This window comes from Pelophylax lessonae (assembly GCF_965119305.1).
Source record: "Pelophylax lessonae genome assembly, chromosome: 5".
Lineage (NCBI taxonomy): Eukaryota > Metazoa > Chordata > Amphibia > Anura > Ranidae > Pelophylax > Pelophylax lessonae.
The window spans coordinates 165719601-165745277 of NC_138772.1; the positions used below are offsets into that span (position 1 = coordinate 165719601).

A 25677-nucleotide genomic window follows, 5' to 3' on the forward strand; every position below is an offset into this window, starting at 1 on the left:
CTGTTCTATCCATTTCAAATTTTTTTTGGGGAAAAAGTCATTTTCGGTTTCGGTTTCGGTTTTCGGCCAAGGGCATCCTGCATTTTCGGTTTTGGTTTCGGCCCAAAATTTTCATTTCGGTGCATCCCTAGTTTGCGCAAAAGTTATTGCGTTTACTAAGTAAGGGAAAGATTTTTTTTTTGCGGGACTGCGACATTGCGGTGGACAGATCGGACCCTTGACTGACATTTTTGACACTTTTGGGGTTACCAGTGACATTACTACAGTAATCAGTGCTATACATATGCACTGTTACTGTAAAAATGACACTGGCAGTGAAGGGGTTAACTGTATTTGAGAGGGAGGGGTTAAGTGTGTCCCTAGGGGCGTGATTCTTGCTGTGATTGGATGTGGCTGTGTGAGTAACAGCACAGATCAACGGTCCTACATAGCAGGACCGAATGATCTGTGCTTTTACACAGGGGAGACTGACAGGCGGCTTTGTTTACATTAGCCGCCTGCCTTTCTCCCGCTGTAACCGACGATCGCGAGTGACCGGCGGACATCGGGCCTGCCGGTCACTCGCGCGGGGGGGTCTGTGACCGAGCGGGAGCGTGCCTCCAGCGGCGCGCGCTCGCTCCCTAGACCCTCACAGGCTAGCGACGTATACCTACGTCGCTTTGCCTGTGAGGGGCTGACTGCCGACGTAAATCGTTGTTAGGCAGTCGGCAAGTGGTTAAAGGATGTATTGTTTTTTTTTTTTTTTTTTCAGGTTGGCTCAGGTTGGCTTCAGTGGTTTGGTTGAGCTCCTGTTGCCTGGTTGGCTAATGTTTAGCCTTGGGTATTTATTTTTCGCTGTTTTCACCCCTCATGTTTAACACTTCTTTGGGACGTCCCAATGATTAAGAAGATCAGGAGCTGTGCCCATCAATGAACGAAAGAGAAAATGGACACAGCACCAATCCCTCTGTGGAGTTGTAATTCTTCTGAAACTGCTTGTAACAAAACAGAGTACCTATAGCAGAGAGGGGGAGTATACCCCCTGGGACTGCCCATAGGCGTAGCCAGACTTTTTTTCTGCCTAGTGTCCTACTCCTGTAGGGGGCAGTATAACCCAATGGTTAAGAAGATCAGGAGTGGTGTCCGTCTCCTGAAGATCAGGAGTGGTGTCCGTCTCCTGAAGATCAGGAGCGGTGCCCATCTAAAAAACTATTAGATGGGCACCCTAAAGACCACAACATAAAGTGGTATACAATGTACGGTTAACAGCAAACACACACACACATCATAGGTTGAACTGGATGGGCTGATGTCTTTTTTCAACCTCACAAACTATGTAACTACGTCAATGAGCATCAAAAAATGGATTTTACGGTAAATCAAAAATCCCATTTTCTGCTATCTGCTTGCACAAGAGTAATTCCTTGTAAATTCCAACTTGTCCTGAGGACACACTTTCACATAAACTCGCTAAGAACATCTGATGGCATTCCGTGCATCAAATGAAACTTGGTCACATTTCTTCATTACACACTTTTTCTCTTGGAGTTTCAAGCTGATATCTTTTTTTTTTTTTTTTTCTAGCAAAGTACATGGAATAATCTCCTAATATCCTCCCGCATAATTTATTTTGGAGAATTTCAACCTGATGTTTTATCTTTAGATCTTTATGTAATTGCAAAATACATAGACTATCTCCTAATATTCTGATCTTCTATATATATTTTTTTTTTTTATCTCCATGTAGAAATGTTCTCAGGGTCATGTGCATTAACTACTGCTCCCTGATATGTAATTGCAACAACACTGTAGGTATTGGCAGGGTGAAGCTGGAAAAAGCTGCAACATCTGTGCTAGAGCATCTGTACTGACAGCAGGTGCAGTGGCATCAATATACTTCTGATGTAAACAAAATGCGAAAGCTTTTTGTTTAGGTTCTCTTCTACAGCGTGCTCCTATGGATGATCGTTGCATACCAGACTTAGTGTTGGACCCCTGCTGTCAGCACTGCGGTTCCAGCATCAGGTGTTGTTAAGCCTCAGTGCCCTTCTAAAATGGCATTTGGGATTCAATTAATTGAAACTCAAAGGAAATGTAGTTATGTTTTTCACACTTCGTAAAGGCTAGTATGATTGACTGCTGTGTGAAGCCCTTTAATTTTCTTTTCATACGTGAGGCCAATTCATTTTATTCTAGGACTAGGTTGAATAACCATATACCCAAGCCTGCTAGATTAACCAGTTAGTTTGGTATGTTATTTTAACTCTTAACAATCATTAAAGAGTAACTCAAATTGTTGAGAAAAAACAATGACCTCTGAGTGAGCAATGTACAAATTCCTACCGGTTTCTGCTGTTTGGTTGTGTCAGTTAGCAAAGGAAATCTGAATGGGAGTGACTTTTTCATTCTCAATCAGCTGATGCAGTGTTCTGACAAGGAAAGTTAAGTGTCAGCATCGCATTGGAAGTGATTAACCTTTTGGGGATATCTCACCGAAAATGAAAATTTTGTTGCAGAAGATGCCTAAAATCGGACTTGTATTATAGTGCAGATCTCTGGGAAAATCAGTGAGCTGATCACACAAGCTGGAAATGTCATCTCTGGGGTCATTCTGTACTGTGTAAGGAAGGCCTCAAGGTTGCCATATTGCATTGAATTATACCGAAAAAGTGCTGCAAAGGAAAAGGAAATTATTTAATTTATTAATTTTTAATAGCAATTAATTCCTATATATCTATTCCTAATAGATTTGTTTTGTTTTTAGGGGAATGTGCTCGATGTATGTTTTGGAACAATCTTGGCTGCATCCATTTTGCTATGGGAAAACACAATTTAGGGCTTTTCTACTTTAAAAAGGCTATTCAGGAAAATGACAATGCTTGTGTACAACTAACCTCATCAAACACAGATCCAGGTAAGAAACCGCTCACTTTCCTTCCCTTAAGTGGTTTTGCTCACTAAGGTTCTTTTCACACTTGTGCGCCTTATCATGCGACTTTGGACCCTAAAGTCGCATGACAAATCGCTCTGCGTGTTTTCCTATGATAACCGTTTATATCTGTGGGACTTCAGTCGTTTCTCACCACTTTGAACCGACTTTCATGCAACTTGAGGTCCATAGACCACAATGTAAACCCTCAAAAGTCACATGATAGTCGTACCTGCATGATATAGATGCGATTTGTGCGCAATTTGTTAAAAGAATGCTAGCAATGAAAAAAAAAAAACGGGCATCAGGTGGCAACACCACCTTGTTACGTCACCGACCCAGCATGCCCTTAATGAATATTGTGACAAGGGGGCAGGGTCACCCGGCGACGTCACTGAGCGGCCCTCCCCTTAGCTACAGTATCTCACAAAAGTGAGTACACCCCTCACATTTTTGTGTAATTTTATTATCTCTTCATGTGACAACACTGAAGAAATGATGCTTTGCTACAATGGAAAGTAGTGAGTGTACAGCTTGTATAACAGTGCACATTTTCTGTCCCCTCAAAATAACTCAACATACAGCCATTAATGTCTAAACCGCTGGCAACAAAAGTGAGTACACTCCTACGTGAAAATGTCCAAATTGGACCCAATTAGCCATTTTCCCTCCCTGTTGTCATGTGAATCATTGATGTTACAAGGTCTCAGGTGTGAATGGGGAGCAGGTGTGTTAAATTTGGTGCTCTCGCTCTCATACTGGTCGCTGGAAGTTCACCATGGCACCTCATGGCAAATAACTCTCTGAGGATCTGAAAAAAAGAATTGTTGCTCTACATAAAGATGGCCTAGGCTATAAGAAGATTGCCAAGACCCTGAAACTGAGCTGCAGCACGGTGGCCAAGACCATACAGAGGTTTAACAGTTCCACTCAGAACAAGCTCCGCCATGGTTGACCAAAGAAGTTGAGTGCACGTGCTCAGCGTCATATCCGGAGGTTGTCTTTGGGATATAGACGTATGAGTGCTGCCAGTATTGCTGCAGAGATTGAAGGGGATGGGGGGGGGGGGGGTCAGCCTGTCAGTTCTCAGACCATACGCCGCACACTGCATTAATTTAGTCTGCATGGCTATCGTCCCAGAGGGAAGCCTCTTCTAAAGATGATGCACAAAAAAGCCCGCAAACAGTTTGCTGTAGACAAGCAGACTAAGGACATGGGTTACTATAACCATGTCCTGTTGTCTGATGAGACCAAGATAAACTTATTTGGTTCAGATGGTGTCAAGCGTGTGTGGCGGCAACCAGGGGAGGGGTACAAAGACAAGTGTGTCTCGCCTACAGTCAAGCATGGTGGTGTGAGTGTCATGGTCTGGGGCTGCATTAATGCTGCAGGCACTGGGGAGCTACAGCTTTAAGGGAACCATGAATGCCAACTTGTACTGTGACATACCGAAGCAGAGCATGATCCCCTCCCTTTGGAGACTGGGCCACAGGGCAGTATTCCAACATAACGACCCCAAACACACCACCAAGATGACCACTGCCTTGCTAAAGAAGCTGAGGGTAAAGGTGATGGACTGGCCAAGCATGTCTCCAGACCTAAATTGAGCATCTATGGGGCATCCTCAAACTGAAGGTGAAGGAGCGCAAGGTCTCTAACATCCACCAGCTCAGTGATGTCCCCATGGAGGAGTGGAAGAGGACTCCAGTGGCAACCTGTGAAGCTCTGGTAAGCTCCATGCCCAAGAGTGTTAAGGCAGTGCTGGAAAGTAATGGTGGCTGCGCAAAATATTGACACTTTGGGCCCAATTTGGAATTTTAAATTACGGGTGTACTCACTTTTGTTGCCAGTGGTTTAGACATTAATGGCTGTGTGTGGAGTTATTTTTAGGAGACCGCAAATGCGCACTGTTATACAAGCCGTACACTCACTACTTTACATTGTAGCAAAGTCATTTCTTCAGTGTTGTCACATGAAAAGCTATAAAATATTTACAAAAATGTGAGGGGTGTACTCCCTTTCGTGAGATACTGTATTTAAGAGCGGTCTCATGGGGGAGCAGGCAGACAGTGGGAGCCTTCTAGGGAGCCAGAGGGTTTTTTGTTTTTCGGGTTGGCCCTAGTGTGACTTGATTAACAATGAATCTACAGCGGGGGACATATTTTTTTTTTATGTTTTTTATTAAATGACTTGTCAAATGTCTGTGGCGTTTTTACTTTTTACACTTTTTTAGTAAATGAGAAGGGGTGCTATGTACACCATACTCATTCACATTGGGGGGGGGGGGGGGGGGGAGGGTCCGCTCGCTCGACCACCACCCCCCTCCCTTTCTAGGTTTGCTGTGTGCTCGAAAATGTCTGGTATGGATTTTTGGGGGATGCTGTATTTTAAATTTTGATGTGGGGTTCCCCTTTAAATCTTTACCAGACCCAAAGGGCCCGGTATGCATTGAGGGACCCCACACCTCTTTTCTCATTTATTTTTTTCGTTCCTGCATTCTGTTTTTTACATTTCTGCTGACAGCTGATGAGTCATCTTTCCTAGCCCATTCTTTAACAGCCAACTATTCTTCACACAGAAATAAAATTTGTTGATTAATTTTCGACCAATGCAAATTCAAATCATTCTGAAAATTTGGAATTTGTTAGAAAAGTTTTCTGTTCTGCACACGCCTAACGACTTTGTTGAGCACAACAAAATAACCACATTGGTCAAAGTCATAACAAAGTCGCAGGGTAAAGTCTCAATCAAAATCACGCAATTTTGAAGTCTCACAAGTGTTAATGGACTCTAATTGTAAAATCTGCAGAGCTGTTTCTCTTCAAGAAGAATTGAAAACCTAAGGATCACAGCCTTAAATGATGCATGCAGCTGCAATATTTACATGCTGACAGATTTCCTTTACGAGCCATAAATAAAATGTGTGTTTTTCCTGTAGTAATAAGTACATCTTATTCTGCATGAAAATGCATTTTTTTTAAAAACCTGTTTGTGATTTAAGCGCTAGCTTATATCTGGAATCTGCAAAGTGGTGTGTGTTTAAAATGCAGGGAGTGCTTCAAAACATTTAGAAGTATAAAAAACTAGTTTATTATGAAGTGTTGTGCTTTTTACAGCCCTTTGAGAATTCCTTCGGTTTGTTTATCCCTCACTTTGCATTACGATTGAAAAAACAATGCACAAAAATATAATACTTGCAAGTAGTACCGTGCTTTAAAAATACATTTTACTGCAGCTATAGAACTGTGAATAGGGACTTGTAGCACTTAATACAAAGGTTTTGTTCAGAAAGGCCACATGGAGATTTAAAGTGGTTGTAAACCTAAGGCATGAAATTTGAACAAAGCATATTCCTCTATAGTGTGTACTTGTCTCAGTTAAGAGCTCTAAGTGTAAATTTTTGTTTGCTGCTCTGTTCCTCTGCTATCAGCATGAATCACTTATGACAAGTTTTCCTGACACTAAGAGAAAAATGTTGACAGGGGAGGGACCTCCAGCTGATTGACAGACTCAACTCTGTTCCTGTGTGCTGTCTGGAGGAGGTGTGTATCTTCAATCAGCTCTCAGAGCTGCAGAGTGCAATCTCGGCTCCCCCCCCCCCCCCTTTTTCTGAACTCTCAGCCAGTCACTTAACTGGTATGTGTAAGTGTTTTTACATCCACTTTAATTGCATTCCCACAGGTAAAGCCTAATTTACTATAGAAAACCAGGAATGCTCTGTAGTTTAGTCTGTAATTAGTGGCGTAGGTGCACTTCAATTGAAATGTTTGTTTATAAAATAAAGCGTTATATAAGTAATATGTATTATTATGTATAAAATCAAAATGTATGTAAAAGTCCAAAAATAGTATAAACACAAACACTTAACCCTTAATATAAAAACAACACAAGAGCTACCCTAACTCATAAAAACAACCCTTCATAAAGACAGCCTCCCAAGGTAATAAAATCAATATTGTATAATAGCTTGCACAAATAACACACTAAATCCTAATGCGGAATAGGTATATATCAAGGAAAGTGGAGTTAGCAATGAAAGCACATAAAGTCCCCTCAGATGTCCAAAAATTGATTATCTTGTTAGAGTGGGACCCAGGTCTAGCCATAATAAAAAACATGAAAAGGCACAAATGCACCTAATGATATAGTAACTACTAATAATCTTAGATGCATACGCAAAAAAAGTATTTCTCTAGCGCTCATCGACAGACGTAGTCCTCGGTGATACACCACCTTCGGGTTATGTTACCTCCGCAGGAGCAGGACTAGACAGGAAATTAAAATGCTCTGGCCACACCCCAGGGGCAGTCCCAGAGGGTATATCCTCTCTCTCTCTGCCTCAGCAAATCAGTTATTTTCTGTCTAGTTAGGAGTAAGGACCTAGATACCTTGCTGGGATCTTAGGTCCTGGCAAGAATTTTTTTCTAAAAGGATTTTTAGACAGCTTTTTTTCTCCAGTGTTCCTGTGAGATCTTCAAGCAAGAAAGCTGAACTGGGCGACGGGCTGGATGTTGAGATCCGGTGGTCACCCCAGTTCAGCCTACGAGCGCGTGCAGGCCATAGCTCCGCGCTGGGTCGGCCGCGACAAAGTCCCATTAAAAGGACTGAACCCGCGAGTTAAACGTCTCGCTGAAACGCCAAAGACCATGAGTCACGGCGTCCGTATCGGTCGACAGCCCTCCCGCCCCGGTGGAGAGGGGTACTGTCAGGAGTTGGTGCCCGCCTGGTTCCGGTATGGTGAGTAGTATGTTCCCCCTTTTTCCCTGATGGGTTTTGTGGTGAACGCGGGCCCCTCTCTGTATGGTAAGAAAGAGTTCTTTCTATCCTATAACATGTCACAAATCCTCCTACTTTGAGTGTGATTTTATGTGTGCAAAAAGCCAGGAGGCTTGGTTTGGGAGCTAACAATCTATTGTATACATGTTTTAAAGATGTAATCTGTGGCATTCTGGGAATCTTATGGGTTAAGTATAAGCTACCTACCAGTCAGAAGCCATGGACATGTAGACTGCCTTCCAAGTCAGATCTCCAGCTAATAGCAGGCCTCCCGAACGGCCATGCGGTCCGCCAGGGCCGGTACCGCCAACCACGCCATATCCCCATGCAGAGAGAGTGTTGTGTGCCTGCAGCACACCGCTAGTCAGCACAGGCCGCCGCCATTTTTTTTTTTTTGCTGGATCGCACGAGCCGCCATTTTGGCGTAGCCTCGTGTCTCCAGCATGGGGGCGGCCATGTTTGAGGTGATTCTACACCTCGTGGAGCTTGGGGGAGGCGCCGGAAGGCGTGCAGAGGGGCGGAGCCGCCTCCTTTCTTCCTGGGCAGCCAGCCAAAAGACTTCCTGTTTGTCTAAGACAGCGCTGTAAGCTGTTGCAGTTCAACTCTGAACATCAAGTGGTGAGCCTGGGGGTCTATCTCTCTCTCTCTCGATCGATAGGGATCCCTAGCAGGTAACACTAAGGGGTTTTTTTTTGTGGCGCTGAGGGTCAAAAAAAAAAAAAAAAAAAAAGTTTTTTCTTTACTTTGAATTATATCATCCAGGAAGTAACTGGAGTTATTATGGACCCTGCCACACATATTCCCCCACCTGTTTCCCTCGAGGGGGCCTCGGGACCCGCCGGTGCACAGAGTATAGAGTCATTTACAGCAATTTTGGAGTCTATGGTGGCTCGGGTGGAGGCGGCCTGTCAGGGACGGGGGTCAAGGAAGCGACCCCCGCCTACCCCTATACTATCTGACACCTCTGACTCTGATTCAGAGATGGTCACTGCAGTTGCAGGTTCCTCTGCAAGGGCTGTTATCCCAGGTAAAGCCCCCTCAGACAGTGAGGAGGACGCTTCTTCTCCTGCTATAATTCAGGAAGAAGCATTGGTGGACGCACTAGTTGTGGCAGTGCAAGAAACCTTAAAACTTGAGGCTTTACCGGCAGAGGCAACTGAAACAGAGAGGCCTTTTGGGACTAATAAGCCCATCAAGACGGCGAAGGCTTTTCCTGTACCTAAATGTTTTGGTAATCAGATTAAAGGAGAATGGGAGCATTCTAAACGTACCTTTACTATTTCCAAGCGTATTGCTAGACGCTATCCGTTTGAGGAATCCATCATTAAGAAATGGACGGTACCACCAGTCGTGGATCCGCCTATTTCCAGGCTGAATAAAGCCACGGTTATTCCAGTGGAGGACACTTCGTCCTTTAAGGATCCGGTGGATCGAAAGATAGAAGCGGAGTCCCGCACTATCTTTTCTCTGATAGGGTCAGCATTTAGACCAGTAATTGTTATTGGTCTAGTTTCCCAGACACTTACGGAATGGGCGAAAATGGTACGCCAAGATCTTAGGGGAAAAGATATTCCCCAGGAGACATCTGATTTGATAGAACAGATCATACAAGGGCTACGGTTTATCTGTGACGCAGCCTTGGACACTACTCCCTTGTTAGGGCATGCATCTAAGTTAGCAGTGATCCTCAGACGTGTGCTGTGGTTAAAATGTTGGTCAGCTGACCTAGGTTCCAAAAAGACTTTGACCAATCTCCCTTTCCAGGGGAATCGTCTATTTGGAGCCAACCTAGATGAAATCATTAAGGATGCCACCGGGGGCAAGAGTACTTTTTTGCCACAGGCTGCAAAAGCTAAGGGACCTCGCAACAAGCGAGGACCTTTCTTTACCGCCCATAAAGGGCGCCCGGCTGGTACTCCCGGGAAAGGCAAGACTCCTCCAGGAGGGTTCAAGAAGGGCTGGTCGGACAAGCAGAGGACCAACCCAGCCAAACCCGAAGTAAAGGAGTACACAGCCTGAAGGTGCGCCCCCACCCGATTTCAGGGTGGGGGGACGTTTTCACCGGTATTCAGGATATTAGATCGAGCATCAACCACTACTACCGGTGCGATTCTTCCCTTCCAACATTTAAGTACAGGAAGCGGTAGTTACCGTTCCCTGTATAGATCTTTTCCTTTACCTTTTCCTAAGATTAGTCCCGATACCTCACAGGAATCGGATCTGATTGACCAGATAGGCCAAGTAGCCTCTAGTCGGGTGACTTCGGTCCCTGAGGTTCAACCAGAAAAGATCACCCTTCCTGATAACAATCAGGTATCTGATAAATGTGTGGGAACAGTAAACGACCAGACTTTCTCGGATGGTCGGGGCCAGATAGCTCTAGGGACGCCTGGTTCAGATCCAATCAGCGCCAGTGGTCCTAGAAATTCTAGGCTGGCCTCTTCAAGCCGGCCTGGCCGACTTGGACATGTTAGTCGCAGACGTTCCGTGGGAACTTCGTCTCAGGGAGTGTCTGTAGTCTCAAGGACCTATTTACCTTCGTGCTTTACAGTCGCTGGTTTTAATGGCCTGGCCATTGAGACCCAAGTACTGAAGGACAGAGGTTTGTCTACTTCAGTCATTCCTACCCTTATTAAAGCAAGGAAAGCGACTTCCAGCAAAGTCTATTATCACACATGGAAGACTTATATTGCGTGGTGCGAATCTTTAGGATTTCCTCCACGTACCTATTCGGTGTCTCGAATATTGGCCTTTTTGCAACAAGGGGTTGAGCAGAAGCTAGCCTTGAGCACCATCAAGGGTCAAGTTTCAGCATTAGCAATCTTCTTTCAGAAACCTTTAGCTACCAAATCCTTGGTGCGGAATTTCATCCAGGGGGTGCGGCACCTGGCTCCTCCAGTCCGCGCGCCCTTACCGCCCTGGGATCTTAATTTGGTTTTGTCGGTTCTACAGAAACCTCCCTTTGAAAACATCAGGGAGATTCCCTTGCTTACTTTATCCCAGAAGGTGGTCTTCTTGGTGGCTATTACTTCTGCTCGCAGGGTGTCAGAACTGGCTGCATTATCATGCCAGTCCCCATACCTAGTGATTCATAGGGATAAGGTAGTACTTCATCCTAAGCCATCTTTTCTTCCTAAGGTGGTTTCAGATTTTCATCTGAATGAAGATATTGTACTACCTTCCTTGTGTCCTCAGCCCAAGCATCATCGGGAACATGCGTTGCATTCCTTGGATGTGGTTCGGGCAATCAGGGTATACCTGAAAGCTACGGAATAATTCCGTAAGACGGATTCACTTTTTGTGATCACGGATGGCCCCAGAAAGGGTTTGCCTGCATCTGCCGCGACCATTGCCAAATGGATTAGACAAACGGTGGTACAGGCTTATTCTATTAAGGGTCAGAGTCCTCCGTTCCCTGTTAGGGCGCACTCCACTCGAGCGCTCAGTACTTCCTGGGCCTTTCGCCATCAGGCGTCAGTGGTCCAGGTATGTAAGGCGGCCACTTGGTCGTCGGTACATACCTTTACTAAATTCTATAAAATTGATGTGACGGCATCGGCGGATGCCTCATTTGGTCGCAAGGTTTTGCAGGCCGCAATTTGAGGAGACCGGTGGTCTACCTCGAGGGTTTTTTTCTGTTTGAAAATTTTTTTGTTGAGTCTCATCATTAAGGATGAGCATTGTAAACTTCTAGTTGGCACCGGTTGGGCCTTCTAGATTGGGATTTGATTTCCATTTTCCCACCCCTCAGTTGTGATACTGCTCTGGGACGTCCCGAAGGTGGTGTATCACCGAGGACTACGTCTGTCGATGAGCGCTAGAGAAAAATGGATTTTTGTAAAATCTTACCGTAAAATCCTTTTCTCTTAGCTCATCGACAGACGTAGTCCCCGCCCCTCTGTTTTGGAGTTGGGTTGGGTTAAATTCTCTAAACACTGCTTTTTCATATAACTGATTTGCTGAGGCAGAGAGAGAGAGGATATACCCTCTGGGACTGCCCCTGGGGTGTGGCCAGAGCATTTTAATTTCCTGTCTAGTCCTGCTCCTGCGGAGGTAACATAACCCGAAGGTGGTGTATCACCGAGGACTACGTCTGTCGATGAGCTAAGAGAAAAGGATTTTACGGTAAGATTTTACAAAAATCCATTTATTAATACAGTGCCTTGCAAAAGTATTCGGCCCCCTTGAACTTTTCGACCTTTTGCCACATTTCAGGCTTCAAACATAAAGATATAAAACAAATTTTTTGTGAAGAATCAACAAGTGGGACACAATCATGAAGTGGAACAAAATTTATTGGATATTTCAAACTTTTTTAACAAACTGAAAAATTGGGCGTGCAAAATTATTCAGCCCCTTTACTTTCAGTGCAACAAACTCCAGAAGTTCAGTGAGGATCTCTGAATGATCCAATGTTGACCTAAATGACTAATGATGATAACTAGAATCCACCTGTGTGTAATCAAGTCTCCGTGTAAATGCACGTGCACTGTGATAGTCTCAGAGGTCCGTTTAAAGCGCAGAGAGCATCATGAAGAACAAGGAACACACCAGGCAGGTCCGAGATACTGTTGTGGAGAAGTTTAAAGCCAGATTTGGTTACAAAAGATTTCTCAAGCTTTAAACATCCCAAGGAGCACTATGCAAGCGATAATATTGAAATGGAAGGAGTATCAGACCACTGCAAATCTACGAAGACCTGGCCGTCCCTCTAAACTTTCAGCTCATACAAGGAGAAGACTGATCAGAGATGCAGCCAAGAGGCCCATGATCACTCTGGATGAACTGCAGAGATCTACAGCTGAGTAGGGAGACTCTGTCCATAGGACAACAATCAGTTGTATACTGCACAAATCTGGCCTTTATGGAAGAGTAACAAGAAGAAAGCCATTTCTTAATGATATCCATAAAAAGTGTAGTTTAAAGTTTGCCACAAGCCACCTGGGAGACACACCAAACATGTGGAAGAAGGTGCTCTGGTCAGATGAAACCAAAATCGAACTTTTTGGGAACAATGCAAAAAGTTATGTTTGGCGTAAAAGCAACACAGCTCATCACACTGAACACACCATCCCCACTGTCAAACATGGTGGTGGCAGCATCATGGTTTGGGCCTGCTTTTCTTCAGCAGGGACAGGGAAGATGGTTAAAATTGATGGGAAGATGGATGGAGCCAAATACAGGACCATTCTGGAAGAAAACCTGATGGAGTCTGCAAAAGACCTGAGACTGGGACTGAGATTTTGTCTTTCAACAAGACAATGATCCAAAACATAAAGCAAAATCTACAATGGAATGGTTCACAAACATATTCAGGTGTTAGAATGACCAAGTCAAAGTCCAGACCTAAATCCAATCGAGAATCTGTGGAAAGAACTGAAAACTGCTGTTCACAAACGCTCTCCATCCAACCTCACTGAGCTCGAGCTGTTTTGCAAGGAGGAATGGCCAAAAATTTCAGTCTCTCGATGTGCAAAACTGACAGACATACCCCAAGCGACTTACAGCTGTAATCGCAGCAAAAGGTGGCACTACAAAGTATTAACTTAAGGGGGCTGAGTAATTTTGCACGCCCAATTTTTCAGTTTTTTATTTGTTAAAGTTTGAAATATCCAATAAATTTCGTTCCACTTCATGATTGTGTCCCACTTGTTGTTGATTCTTCACAAAAAAATTACAGTTTTATATCTTTGTTTGAAGCCTGAAATGTGGCAAAAGGTCAAAGTTCAAGGGGGCCGAATACTTTTGCAAGGCACTGTAGATCATTTAGGTGTACTTTAAAAAGTAAAATAAAGAATGCTGTTTAAAAAAAGTTGAATTAATAAAAAAAAAAATAAGAATGTATTTGAAGTGTCTGAATGCGTAATGAAAGTATATGCAGGAAGGACAAAACAAAAAAAGAAGCCGGCTTAAAAAAAACAATCAGCACGCAGTACTGAGCAGCAGAAGCTAGCTAAAATGTTGAACAGAAAGCAGTAATTATTAGTATGTAATCTGTGTGTATCAAAAATGATTACCCCCATTAGACTATGCTGCATGTATGACCTAGGGCAAACCATTACTCAAAATGAAAAGGTCCAAGATGCATAATGCAAGTTAGTGAGTTGAGCAGCAATTGTGTGTATCATGGCTTTAGGAGGATGGGTCTTTAGGAGCATTGTTCTTCCTTGTATATTCCAAACGTTTTATATCCCTAAATGAAAAAATGGCATTATTGTTGCATATAATCAACTTCTAGAATGCCAGTGATGTCCTTGTTAAAGGGTGGGCATATGCTGTATGTTGCCAGCTGGAAGCCAGTGAATGCATTGAGTTGGCTCACAGCATTGGTGCATTTCCTGTTTATATGATTTAGAACATCAGTTTAAAAAAACAAAAGAAAACAAAATCAGAGCACACCAGATTGTGGCGTTGGGAATTAAAATTCTTTTGCAGACTTGAAACCTACTACATTCGCCCCCAAAAGGTAATTTAAATCCAAAGTCTGAATCGTGTTGCACAGTCCTAGCTCTTCTGTTGCTGCTGATCCTCTTGCAGTTCTTGCACCAGTTTTGTTTGCCAGGACTTACTGTTTATTGCAGCAGCAACTACAGCTGCTGCTATTTAAAGTGGTAGTGAAGTGAAAATTTTTAAAAATCCACTGACAGGCATACCCTGACTTGTAGCAATGGCAAAGACCAGGCAAAATGGAGCAAATGTAATCACAGGTGAACATTCACTCTGCCAAAGGCCTGCACAACACTCAACCTCAGAGTGATGATGCGTCTCTTGCATCGGAGCAGGACCCGGTTCTAACTATTCTATGCATGCAGCATGCGGCCTACCTGAGTAAAGCAGATTTTTCTGCATCTGTCAACAATTCCTTAGACCGATTTACAGCTTATTGCAGTCATCTTTGCTTTTTTTTTTTTTTTTTCCTTTCTCCCATCCCACATGCTGAGCCAGAACCCAATATGCTAGTCCTAAAGGATGCAGATACAAAAGGAAATGAAGAGGATATTAGGGCAGTATTGGGGGAGGTTTCACAATATTTGTTCTTCCCCAAGCTGTGTTTATGTAAAAGCTTCATGCAACATGCTTGTCGACATTTGAAAAGCTCATTGCCTCTGTCTGTCAAAGCCTTTGCATTGTGCAACCTGACTCTCCTCTGTCTCGTCATTCCCCTTTGGGTACAAAGAGCCCTGCAAAATCCAGCAAAACGTTCCCAGTTCATGAACAGATAAAATGCGCAGTCCGTAATGATTGGGTAACTCCTGAAAGTATTTACACTCCCTCCAAAATCTTTAACAAACAACTGGCCACTGCCCCCACCTATAACTGGCCTTCACAGCAAGGAGCACATGGAAGGGCAACGCATGCTAAACAAAACCAAAGCCAGTCCCCAGCTCAACTCGCCAGCCAGTCTGCAACCAACTGAATTATCCTAACAGTTTGCGTTTAAAAACAGGGGTTTAGTTAACACACATTTAGTTAACACACATTTGCAAATCCATTCCTAAGCTGCAGAGCTCCTCCAAGGCACCCCATTATTATTTGCAGTCCTAACACCTGTAAATTTACGCGAGCCTTCATAATAGAAGCACATGGAATTCAAATGGATAAATAGAGGGCTGTGACCCCAAAATTTTTACTGAACTGTACGAAAATTTGTTTAAAAAGAAATGGGCTAATCCTGCCTTCTCTACCCTGAAAAAACATGTCACTGTACCTGTTAAAGATTTAAAGATCTTTTAAAGACTCTGCAGATAAAGTTTGAGATGCACCTAAAGGCTTTCTTTACTCTTACAGGCCCAGCCCTGCAACCAGCTTTTGCTGCAATTTCAGTTTGTCTAACTGCTGCTTACTATGACAATGAAAAACCAACATGACCATGTAATTCAGGATCATACTCTGCTTTTTTGCATGGATGTCATGAGACCAATTCCCAGAATGGCTCTAATATCCATTCACATACACAAAATCCTATGGCTTAAAGCTTAGACTGCTGAAGCACGTATGCCCTTTCAAGGAAGACACCCATTTAGTGAGACACTTGATCAATTAATCGCAGAGGTCACCAAAGAAAGTGTTTTACTTCCACCAGAGAAGATTTTCCAAAGGAGCCTTTAGCACCTCAAAACGCAGAGCACCTGTCTGCTCTCCCCAGGCTTCAAATCTTGAGTTCAGCCCTGCCTGTCAGCGCAAGACTTGGCCTGCAAAGCCTTCCCCAAAGATTGAAATCTTAGATTAAAAACTTGTTTTGCACCATATGCTGATTTACAGATTTTTACATAAATGACCATAGGGTCAAGAAAACCCTCTTCATACAAGTGTCATTCATTAATACTCGCCAACTAAATAGATGGATAATGGCATCACAATTCTCAATTTGTTTTGCTAACAATAATTCACTTCCTCAGGAGCTTATGCTACTGACTGGGTGTCTAAAATTATTACAAAAAAATAAATAAAAAATGAACAGTGACAAATATAACAAAAGTATCATTAAATCACCAAAAAGGTATGAGTAAAATAATCACTCACAAGTCAGCTTGGCAAAGATATTTAGATAAAAACGATATGAATCCTGGATGGCAACTACGGTGCGACTTCTGTCCAGAGGGCTATGGAGACAGATGAAAGGGAAACCCCGGTGGCACTGCGAGGAAGCAGAGGAAAGCAGGCAGACATGACTCAAGCAAGCAAAAAATCACCTCCATTCGTTTTTAAGAACAAATAATTGTAATGTGCTCAATAAATCTATATAATGATCCTCAAGGTAGATTGCAGCATAAAGTGCCTAAAAACTCAGGTTATGCACATTTCTACATAGAGACAAATGTGGCAAAATAGTGAAGAGTAGGATGGAAACGTTTATTCAGTGTGAAAAAAAAGTAGGGGATAAAGAAGTTTTTAATGCAGGCTATAAGATAAGAAAGTAGATTTGAAAAACACCTCAAGTGACCACTGATACTATCCTCCACAGTGCACAATGGCCCCCTATGTGGAGTTCACAAAAGACGTGGTTACTCAATAAAAAAAGGTAAAAACAGGCTATGCCACCAAATAAGTGATCTGTATATAATATAAATATAACTCCCTAAAAAAGATCAGCCAGGAAAATGTGCACAGGAAAAACCGTGAAAGGTGAAATACCAATTTTATTCTTGCACGTATGTATAGGCGCTCCTCCAAATAAGATGTCAGCAGGTATACTATACTGTAAATGAGCCATATTGTGTCTGCAGCTCCCTTATATAAAGTCTCCTGTTCCACATGCCCCCCCCCCAGCATGCAGTGCTATGGAGATGGGTCCAAACAGCATCCCATCAAACCAACACTTTACAGACAATTGCACCTAGCCAGTCTCAAAATGGTAGCAGAATGACCAACCACGCATGCGCGTAACATCACTGCCTGATGACATCACAAGTCATGGCGTGATGGCATCACGTTCAGTGTGTGCGCCAACACGCTGGAAGCCATGATGCGAATACAAACCTTGGTTGTCGCCAGACAACAAGCAGCGGGAACAGTAAAGTGTCCAAACCCCCAATGCACACTCAAAACAAAAAACAATGCAAAACAAAAAAAAGAGGGAAAAAAGTAGCCCAAAGGGTTGCATCACAACCCCATAGGCAAAATCAACTCGCACACCACATCTGTAATTCCAAAAGTCAGTGTCCTCCTGGAAGTTCACAGTATATACCTGTGTATGTAAAAACAAGTCATATTCGAGACCATGTCGGTTTCATCCATGACATGAAATAAATATCACATAAAGTCAAACACAAAAAAATTTCAGTTGGTGGTTTCAAGAGGGTACAAAATGGTTTAAAACTCTGACCCTTCACTTCACCACTCTTTTTAATCAAAAGACTGTGCAAGGCAGTTAGATTTGCAAAATGCCCTGAACCACCTCTTGTCCCAGGGAGGTATTGTGCCAGTAGCTTTTACAAAACCGGATCAAAGGTTTTTACTCAAACCTGTTCATGGTACTAAAGCCAAGCCCGAATATTCACCTCATTTTGAACCTAAAACCCCTCAACAGATTCTTTCAAATGCCAAAAATTCTATATGGAATCTACATAGTCAGTAATTTTCCAATTTGAGGCACAGGGAATACCTGACATTAGTGGATATCCACAATGCTGATCTGTGTTCCCATTTATCAAACTTATCAACATTTTCTGCACTTTGCAGTGATAGAAAATCACTTCTGGTTTGTTGCACTGCCCTTTGCCCTATCCACTCCTCCCAGAGTGTTCACAAAGGGTTTTAGCGCCTCTGTTTGCCGTGCTCAGAACCAAAGGCATTCGGGTCATGGGCTATCTAGATAATTGAAGGACCTGTCTGCCATCAGTTGCATAAATAAAAATGTACACATGAAAAATTCAGCTGTTCCAGGCTTTTGGCTGCATTTAAAAAAATCTGCTCTCCAACCTTCTCTTTGCCTGGAATACTTGGGCCTGATCCTAAACACATCCCTAGCAAAAGTCTTTGAGAAAAGAAAATTTTCTCTAAGAGCTCATGCTTAAGAAAAGAGAACCAAGAGAAATCGCACAGTGAGTTTCTCTGAGAGATCTAGGTCTGATGGTCGCCTCTTTCAAGGAAGTGCTTTTCACCTGATTCATTTCAAGAACTCTCCAACAAAACCATTTTTTTGCATGGAAAAAGCAGACTGCTTGCCTCAAATTTCTTATCCTCCTATCCAGACATGCAAGAACTTCCTTATCTTTGGTGGATCATCACTCCAGCCCTTACAGTGGGAAAGTCTTTCCTCCACTACCACTGAAAAGTCCTTACAACAGACGCAAGTCCATAAGACTGGGGGAGGAGTATTGCAATCCTTGACTGTTCAAGGAACATGGTCAAGAGCGGAAACCACACTCCCAATCAACGTCATGGAGCTCAGAGCAGTCAGGCTGTCCCTGCAGTACTGGACCCCCTTCTGAAGGGAAAACCAATCCAGGTGCAGTCAGACAATGCCACCACAATGGCATATATCAACCATCGCGGGGGTGCAAGGAGCCTGACTGCCCTGAAGGAAACCTGTGTTGCCAGAACCTGGGATCCTTTAGCTCTGGTCTCGGATGTTCTAATGATCCCGAGATCTCAGCTCATGCTAATGTATTACTTCCCTTCAGTGTGAAATTTGCCTCACCTGCTCCGCAAAATTGGACAAGAGAGAAAAGCGGTGACTTTAATTGCACTAGACTGACTCAGGAAAATCTGGTGCACAGACATAACAGGGTATACAACCTCTGGCCCCTTCCCAACAGGCCAGATCTGCTATCTCAAGGTCCTCTATTCCATCCTGCTTTTCAGTCTTTGGCTTTAACATCATGGTTGTTTAAATCCAGGGCTTAAAGAATAGGAGTTTCTGGAGTCTGTAATTCCTACCTTGCTAAAAGCAAGAAAAGCCACTTCTAGGAAAATCTATTATAATGCTTGGAAATCTTATTTTGCCTGGTGGGAATGCAATCAATTCAGTTCCAGAGATTACTCTGTGCCTTGCATTCTGACCTTCCTGCAAACAAGCCTTGACCAGAACTTAGGGCTAAGCACCCCTTAAAGGGCAGGTTTCGGCCTAATCCAACCCCTTTCAAAGGCCTCTGTCTTCACTCTCTTGTAAAAAAACTTTATTCAAGTTTCCTGTATCGGGCCCCCTTGCAGCACCCTGGGACCTTAATTTGGTTCTCTCTGCCTTGCAGAACCCACACTTTAAACCCATCAATGATTTTCCCATGATATGCTTGCCAGCAAAATTGCCTTTTTTGGTAGCCATCACGTCTGTTGCATGTGTTTCTGCAATAGCAGCCATTTCCTGTAAAGAGCCTTTCCTCATACTTTGTTGTCCTTGTGCCCTGCCCTAAGCATCCAAAAGAATTGCCTCAACGTTGCCTGGACGTAGTCAGAGCCACTAGAGTATACCTCAAAGCTACTGCTTCCAACAGAAAAATGCATTCCCTGTTTGTTCTCTCCTCGGGGAGTTGCAATGACCACCCTGCTTCAAAATCCACCATTGCACGGTGCATAAGAAACTTGATTGCAAGAGCTGACCTCCTCAACCTATTGGCACCAATGGCACGCACACTTACAGCCTCTCGACGGGTGGGCCTTGGCTGTGGGTGTAACATGTTCAGAACTTCTACATTAAATCAATTACACTAAAAATAAAAAGCAAGCAGCACATTGAATACCTATTTCAAGTCCGTAAACATAGTCCTTCACGGTGTCCACTTGAGTGACAGCTCTGAGTCTGTTGGGGCTGCTGACATCAAATTCAAAATGATGGCACCCAGTAGCATTCTTGGGGCTTTTGGGCAGGTAAGTAATGTCTGTGTAAAACAAATGTATGACTCAAGTAAAACTGCAGTAGAAGTACATATGCTTTTGCTGTAAGCAGAGTAAATGTTAGAAGTGGAATTTGGCACTTCTGATTGTAAGGAAAACAAGTATACTAAGGACCTTTTCACACATGAGCCTCCGCTGATCCCTGCTGAGCAGGTGGATGACAGGTCCGTGTCCCGCTGTCCTCTATGAGGCAATCGGATGGAAGTTAACCGTTAGTCCAATTCCACTTAATCTGATTCGCCAAAAGGATGGGAAATAGGTGCCCCATCCATTTGATTTTGGCACACAGGATCGGGTCAGATAGCGGCAGGTGACAATGGACATGAGTCTGCTGACATCCGCCGCTCCATAGAAGAAGAGCCTGGAGGGTCCAATCAGGAAAAAACGGTCAGGCAGACCTGATCGGATCCCCATGTGATCGGGCCATGTATGATTATTATCACCACATTGCATATGTATACATATCACCAGGTTTGTTTTTGTTGCAGTTTTAAAATGTGTTTTTTGATTTCAGGGAAGAAGTTTTCAGGCAGGCCCATGTGTACATTGTTGACCAACAAACGATATGAACTGCTGTATAACTGTGGCATACAGCTCCTACACATCGGGCGACCACTGGCAGCCTTTGAATGTCTAATAGAAGCTGTTCAGGTTTATCATTCAAACCCGCGTCTCTGGTTAAGATTAGCAGAATGTTGTATAGCTGCTAATAAGGGGGTAAGTTCATTCTTTTAGAAGATAGTTTTTATGTTTTACAGTTTCTGTGCAATACATTTAAAAAGGAGTATTTGATTGTAAAACCTTTTTTTTTTTTAAACCCACCTGCTCACCTAGATGGCTACAGCATGGTGGGAGCGGCTGGCTCAGAGGCTGAGATAGCTGCTGGTCTGGGCAGATCCTAACAACATTGTTGGGATCCCTGCTGAGTCTGGACCAGCTTTGTGACATCAGCCGACGGTGGGCTTTAGTCTGCTGCTGTATGAATCTGGGCCATAGGCCTGCAGAACTAAGTGCACCACAAAGTATGGCCAAAGGAGCTTTGGCTATACTTCTCCTTTTAAAGGAGAAGATCACCTTTGGGAACATGTTACGCGTCCCACCTGTTCTTAGGGCTCTGCTCACATGGCCACATTTATTCATTCAGACAACTCTGTGAATGAACTACAAGCCCCAACATCCTTTACGGCTGTCCGCTTGTAGCTCTCAATGAACTACCAAGGCACTGTGGAGCAACGTGGTAGTTTGTTGATTCTTCCTGTCAGTGTATCTGTTTGCCCATACATGATGTATGGGCACAAAGATACTCTGACAGATCTGCAGGAGACCTGCATGGTACCAGCGTTCTGCTGATCGATGGTGCAATGCTTTACAGGCTCCTGCAACAAAAAAAATCCAGTATAAAACCTGCAAAAAATGTGCATTTATTATTATTTTATTTATTTTTTTCTGTAAAAGTTAACTTATCCTTTAAAAGAGAATTCTTTTAATCTCTGATTGTTTAAATTGGCCACATTGTATAATCTTGTTAAAATTATACCAAAAATATTTTACTTTTTGTGGTGCTGCAATGCATTTAACAGCCAGGCACAGGTATAATGTCGTGGAAAATTTCCTTGCTCTGCTCCAGCATTAGTCTTCCTGTAAATTCACAAAATGTAGTGGAGCGTAATGTCACATCCATTATGTCCATATGATGTTATCTGGCACTGACTGGATAGCTCCTAATTTTCCTATTCACTTCTCTCCCATAGAAAAAAAACATAAATAATTGTTCTTTGGTTATGTTAATGATTCAGCAGCTCTACTTTGAAAAATATTCTTGACTTTTATAGACTAGTGTTCTAGAGCAGACGTTAAAAACTGTATTTTAGTAAAGGCACTTACTTTCGTCTTAATAAAGTCAAGGGTGGTGACCATTACAGTACTACGAATGTACATATTTGGGTTTATTTACTAAGATTGCAGAGTGCAAAATCTGGTACAGCTCTACATGGTAGCCATCAGGTTCTAATTTCAGCTTGCTCACGTAAGCTTTGACAAAAAAAAAAAAAAAAAACCTATGCAGGCCTGCACCTAATTTTGCACACTCCAGTTTTAGTAAATCAACCCCATTGTCTAATAATCTTGAAGCCGTGAAATCAGCTTTGAAATAAAGGTGCCTGGAGCTACAGCATCCCACTTACAGCTCTGGTCACTGACCAGTTCTAGCCTAGCCTGGCCTTGTCAGTAGTACTCCTCACTGGCCACACCTCAGGCCTGCGTGATATGTATTTCTGTAATGGTAAGTGAACAGGAACTCTGGATCTCCACAGTCTGCATAAAATTACTTTCCAAGGAAACAGCAGTAAGGTTATGGCAGGTACTTTACAATCATTAGACAACAAGAGAAGGGCGCACCGACCTTATGCATTACCACTAAATAAGTTTATTAACCACTTGACGACCGCCCACCGCAGATTTTCTGCGGCAGGCAGCCGCTCCTGGCCAAACCGATGTAGTACTACGTCGCTCGCTCAGGATACTCTAGGGGGTGAGCGCGCTCCTGCCCCCGCTTATCAGCCGGGGAGCCAGTGCGTGTGACAGGCCGCTCCAATGGCCGCCGGTCCCTCGCGATCGCCCCTCGCTGACAGATGTAAACACAGCCGTCTGTCATTCTCCCTGAAGTGATCAGAGGCTGTGATCCTGCTATATAGGATCGCATGTCTCTGTGATGACTTCACAAGCCATGCCCCCCCCCCCACAGTTGGAATCGCGCCCCTGACAGGGGGAGGAGCCTGCTAATGGCGCCAGTTCCGTCCGCGAGCTAGAACGCCGGAGCGGCGTCCAGAGAAACGAGCTAGGAATGCTCGATCCCCCGACCTTCATACCCGCCTGATCCGACCCCGCCACCCCCCCCCCTTCACTGCCCCAGCCAGACTTTAGGGGATCTCCGGGGTAGTCGCGCCGCTCACGGGTCGGCCTGATCCCAGCTGAATCTCGGAGATTGGTCAGCTGAGCGTGGCAGCGGCTTCGGGGTAAGCCGAAGTGGAAGGAGAGAGAGAGAGACGGCCTACCCGCCCTTTGGAAGCAGTCCGGGGTGCAAACACAGGAAGGACCTCGGAGGGACAGGCATAGCGGCGCTGGACTCCTGATTCATTCCCCTGTATGACACCACAGTACAAGGAGGCTCGCAGAACAAGCTGCATGGACTGGTGAGAGGGGGAAACCCCCCCCCCCCCCCCCCCAAAAAAAAATACTCTTAAGCCTGTTATTACTAAAGCTTTTTTTCTTCTCCTCTCTCCTGCCTGGGGGGGTTACTTTTTTTTTTAAATAACTGCAATGCCTGAGTGATAAATGAGCCGGCTCTAAAATCCACAGGGCAAGATATAGACGGCTAAATTACTCCCTAGGACAATTTCTCCCATGAGTTGAATGTTAGTCAATATCCCTGGAGGAAAAAGTTACATGACAGCAATGATGGATAGGATGTATTAGGATATTCTTATTAATGTCTACTTATTGTTTCTTCGCTGCTGACTACGGTATATGCCCAGCCTGGTCTGAGGGGAGTTCGGGGAGAGGTGTAAACTCCCTAAATTTTTTCTCAAGCCTTTTCTTTGGTCACCAGCAAGTACTTGACTGAATATATATTGGTTTGATTGCCTGTACTAGACTGTATAAATAATCTACTGGATTGGGTTCGATTAACACCCTGAGTAAACCCTTATAGTTAACATAGGGTTTGGCTGTCAAGTGGCAGGGTGGGTTTTGCTTAGACGGATATTGGGGAGGAGCTAAGCATGAAAAGGTGGCAAACCAGTCCGAAAGGAAATAACTAAATCCCTAAACACCGGTTCAATCACCGAGGGGTAGATTTGCTCCTAGGAGGGAAAGTGAGTCCTAAAAAGTGGTGGTAATTAAGGATTTATAACCTATAGGTTTTTCTCAAATGATAAAATCCCAAGGGTCTCTATATCGAACACTGAAGGGAGCTTAGATAAGGGGGCTTAAAAGTAGGCACACCTTACAATTCTCTGCAGACCCTCAGGGAGGCTATTACTGACTATTGAACAACCAGAAAAGAGGAGACAGTGGCAAAGGGGACTATAAATGGGGAAGCAGCGAAAGACTGAAGTGTATTTAGGATGAAAATATCCTTTCCCTAGCATCAACTGTTTGTTGAGGGGCAAAATACGGCTCCTAGGAGGGAAAGTGACTCCTAAAAATAACGCTGCAGCCCAGGACCCACATCGAGGACCAATAACCTCCCTGGAGTTTGAGACATCGAGCACCTCGGGAAAAATATCGCAAGAAATACAGGAGAGAGGCCCCTTAAAAGACCCTATGGGACAATCCCCTAAAGACTGATTTTATAGTAGTGACCACTATATAAATCTAAAAACCGGGTTTATTTCCCTCAGTATTAAAAGTTTTGGGATCGATTTTAAGCAAGTACCTAAAGAGTGGCTCAATAGATCTTAGCGGGGCAAGCTAGTACTGAGTGAAATAGCAGGAGCACAGTTATAATCTAGAGCCTTATATAAAAGGTACCAACATGTCCAAAATCAAGAATAAACAGACAAAGGAGACATCAGGGAAAACCGCAAAAATCAAGGCAAGCCCTGGGTCTATTAAAATGTACATGACCCAGGAAGGGAAAGGTCAAAATGGAACATTTGAAAACCAACCAGTGGTAAGACCAAAACAAACCAGTGAGGAAAATAAAAAGACAAAAGGAACAGGTGAAGAGAGCCTAGACCTATCCAGAGAGAGTACACAGACAACAGAGGACAATGACCCTGGGAAGGAAGATGACCTAAGGATGAATGACCACCCCCCGACAAAATCAGAAATGATGGAAATGTTCTCGAATCTGGATAAATCAATTAAAACCGAAATGGCCACTCTATACAGAGACCTGGGTCATACATTGACAAGAGTAGAGGTAACTGAAAAGAAGATAAATACTCACGGGAAAAAGCTATTAAATCTAAACGAACAAATGAAGAAACTCCAATTAGAACAGAGGAATATTCTATACAAGATGGAGGATAAGGAGAATGGAAATAGAAGGAAGAACTTGCGGATTAGAGGACTACCAGAAAAAGATAAAGAAGAAAAATTACAACAAATGCTTGAAAGCGTACTCAATCCTATCCTTGGGAACCCAACAACAGATAAAATAGAATTTGAAAGAGTACATAGAATACAGAAACCTCTGAGTGCCCCAAAAGAGAAACCAAGAGACGTAATAGCGAGATTCCATAAATATGAAGTGAGAGCTCAAATCTGGGAAAAAATGAGAGATAGACCAAAACTGAGGTATGAGGGAGAAGATCTACAAATTTTTCCAGATCTCTCACAGGAAACACTGAACAGAAAGCGCATCTTAAAACCGGTCGTGGAAGAGTTAAAGAAGCAAAATATACAATATTTTTGGAGCCACCCGCCGGGACTGGGAGCACGAAGAGAAGGAAAGACGGGTATACTGAGGTTTCCTGAAGAAATTCTAACTTTTTGCGAGACTTTGAAGATATCAGAAATAGTTGTCCCAGGATGGACAGAACAAGGAAATCCCGAGGAAGAACCAGAGGAAGAAATCCAGTGGCAGGAGAAGAAAAAGGACATGAAAACTAAAGAAAAAAGAAATTAAAAGCAAGAGATCAGACTGTGGTAGG

At 43.6% G+C, this 25677-nt stretch overlaps 1 protein-coding gene across 2 annotated transcripts in view; it reads left to right on the forward strand.

The window, feature by feature from the left end:
• Positions 1–25677, forward strand: part of CNOT10 (CCR4-NOT transcription complex subunit 10) — a 233424-nt gene that overhangs the window by 45212 nt on the left and 162535 nt on the right. For both annotated transcript variants that reach the window (XM_082259468.1, XM_082259469.1), the window contains 2 exons: positions 2744–2893; positions 20535–20737. In XM_082259468.1, the coding sequence (XP_082115594.1) occupies positions 2744–2893; positions 20535–20737 (353 nt within the window). The remainder of the gene's footprint in view (positions 1–2743; positions 2894–20534; positions 20738–25677) is intronic.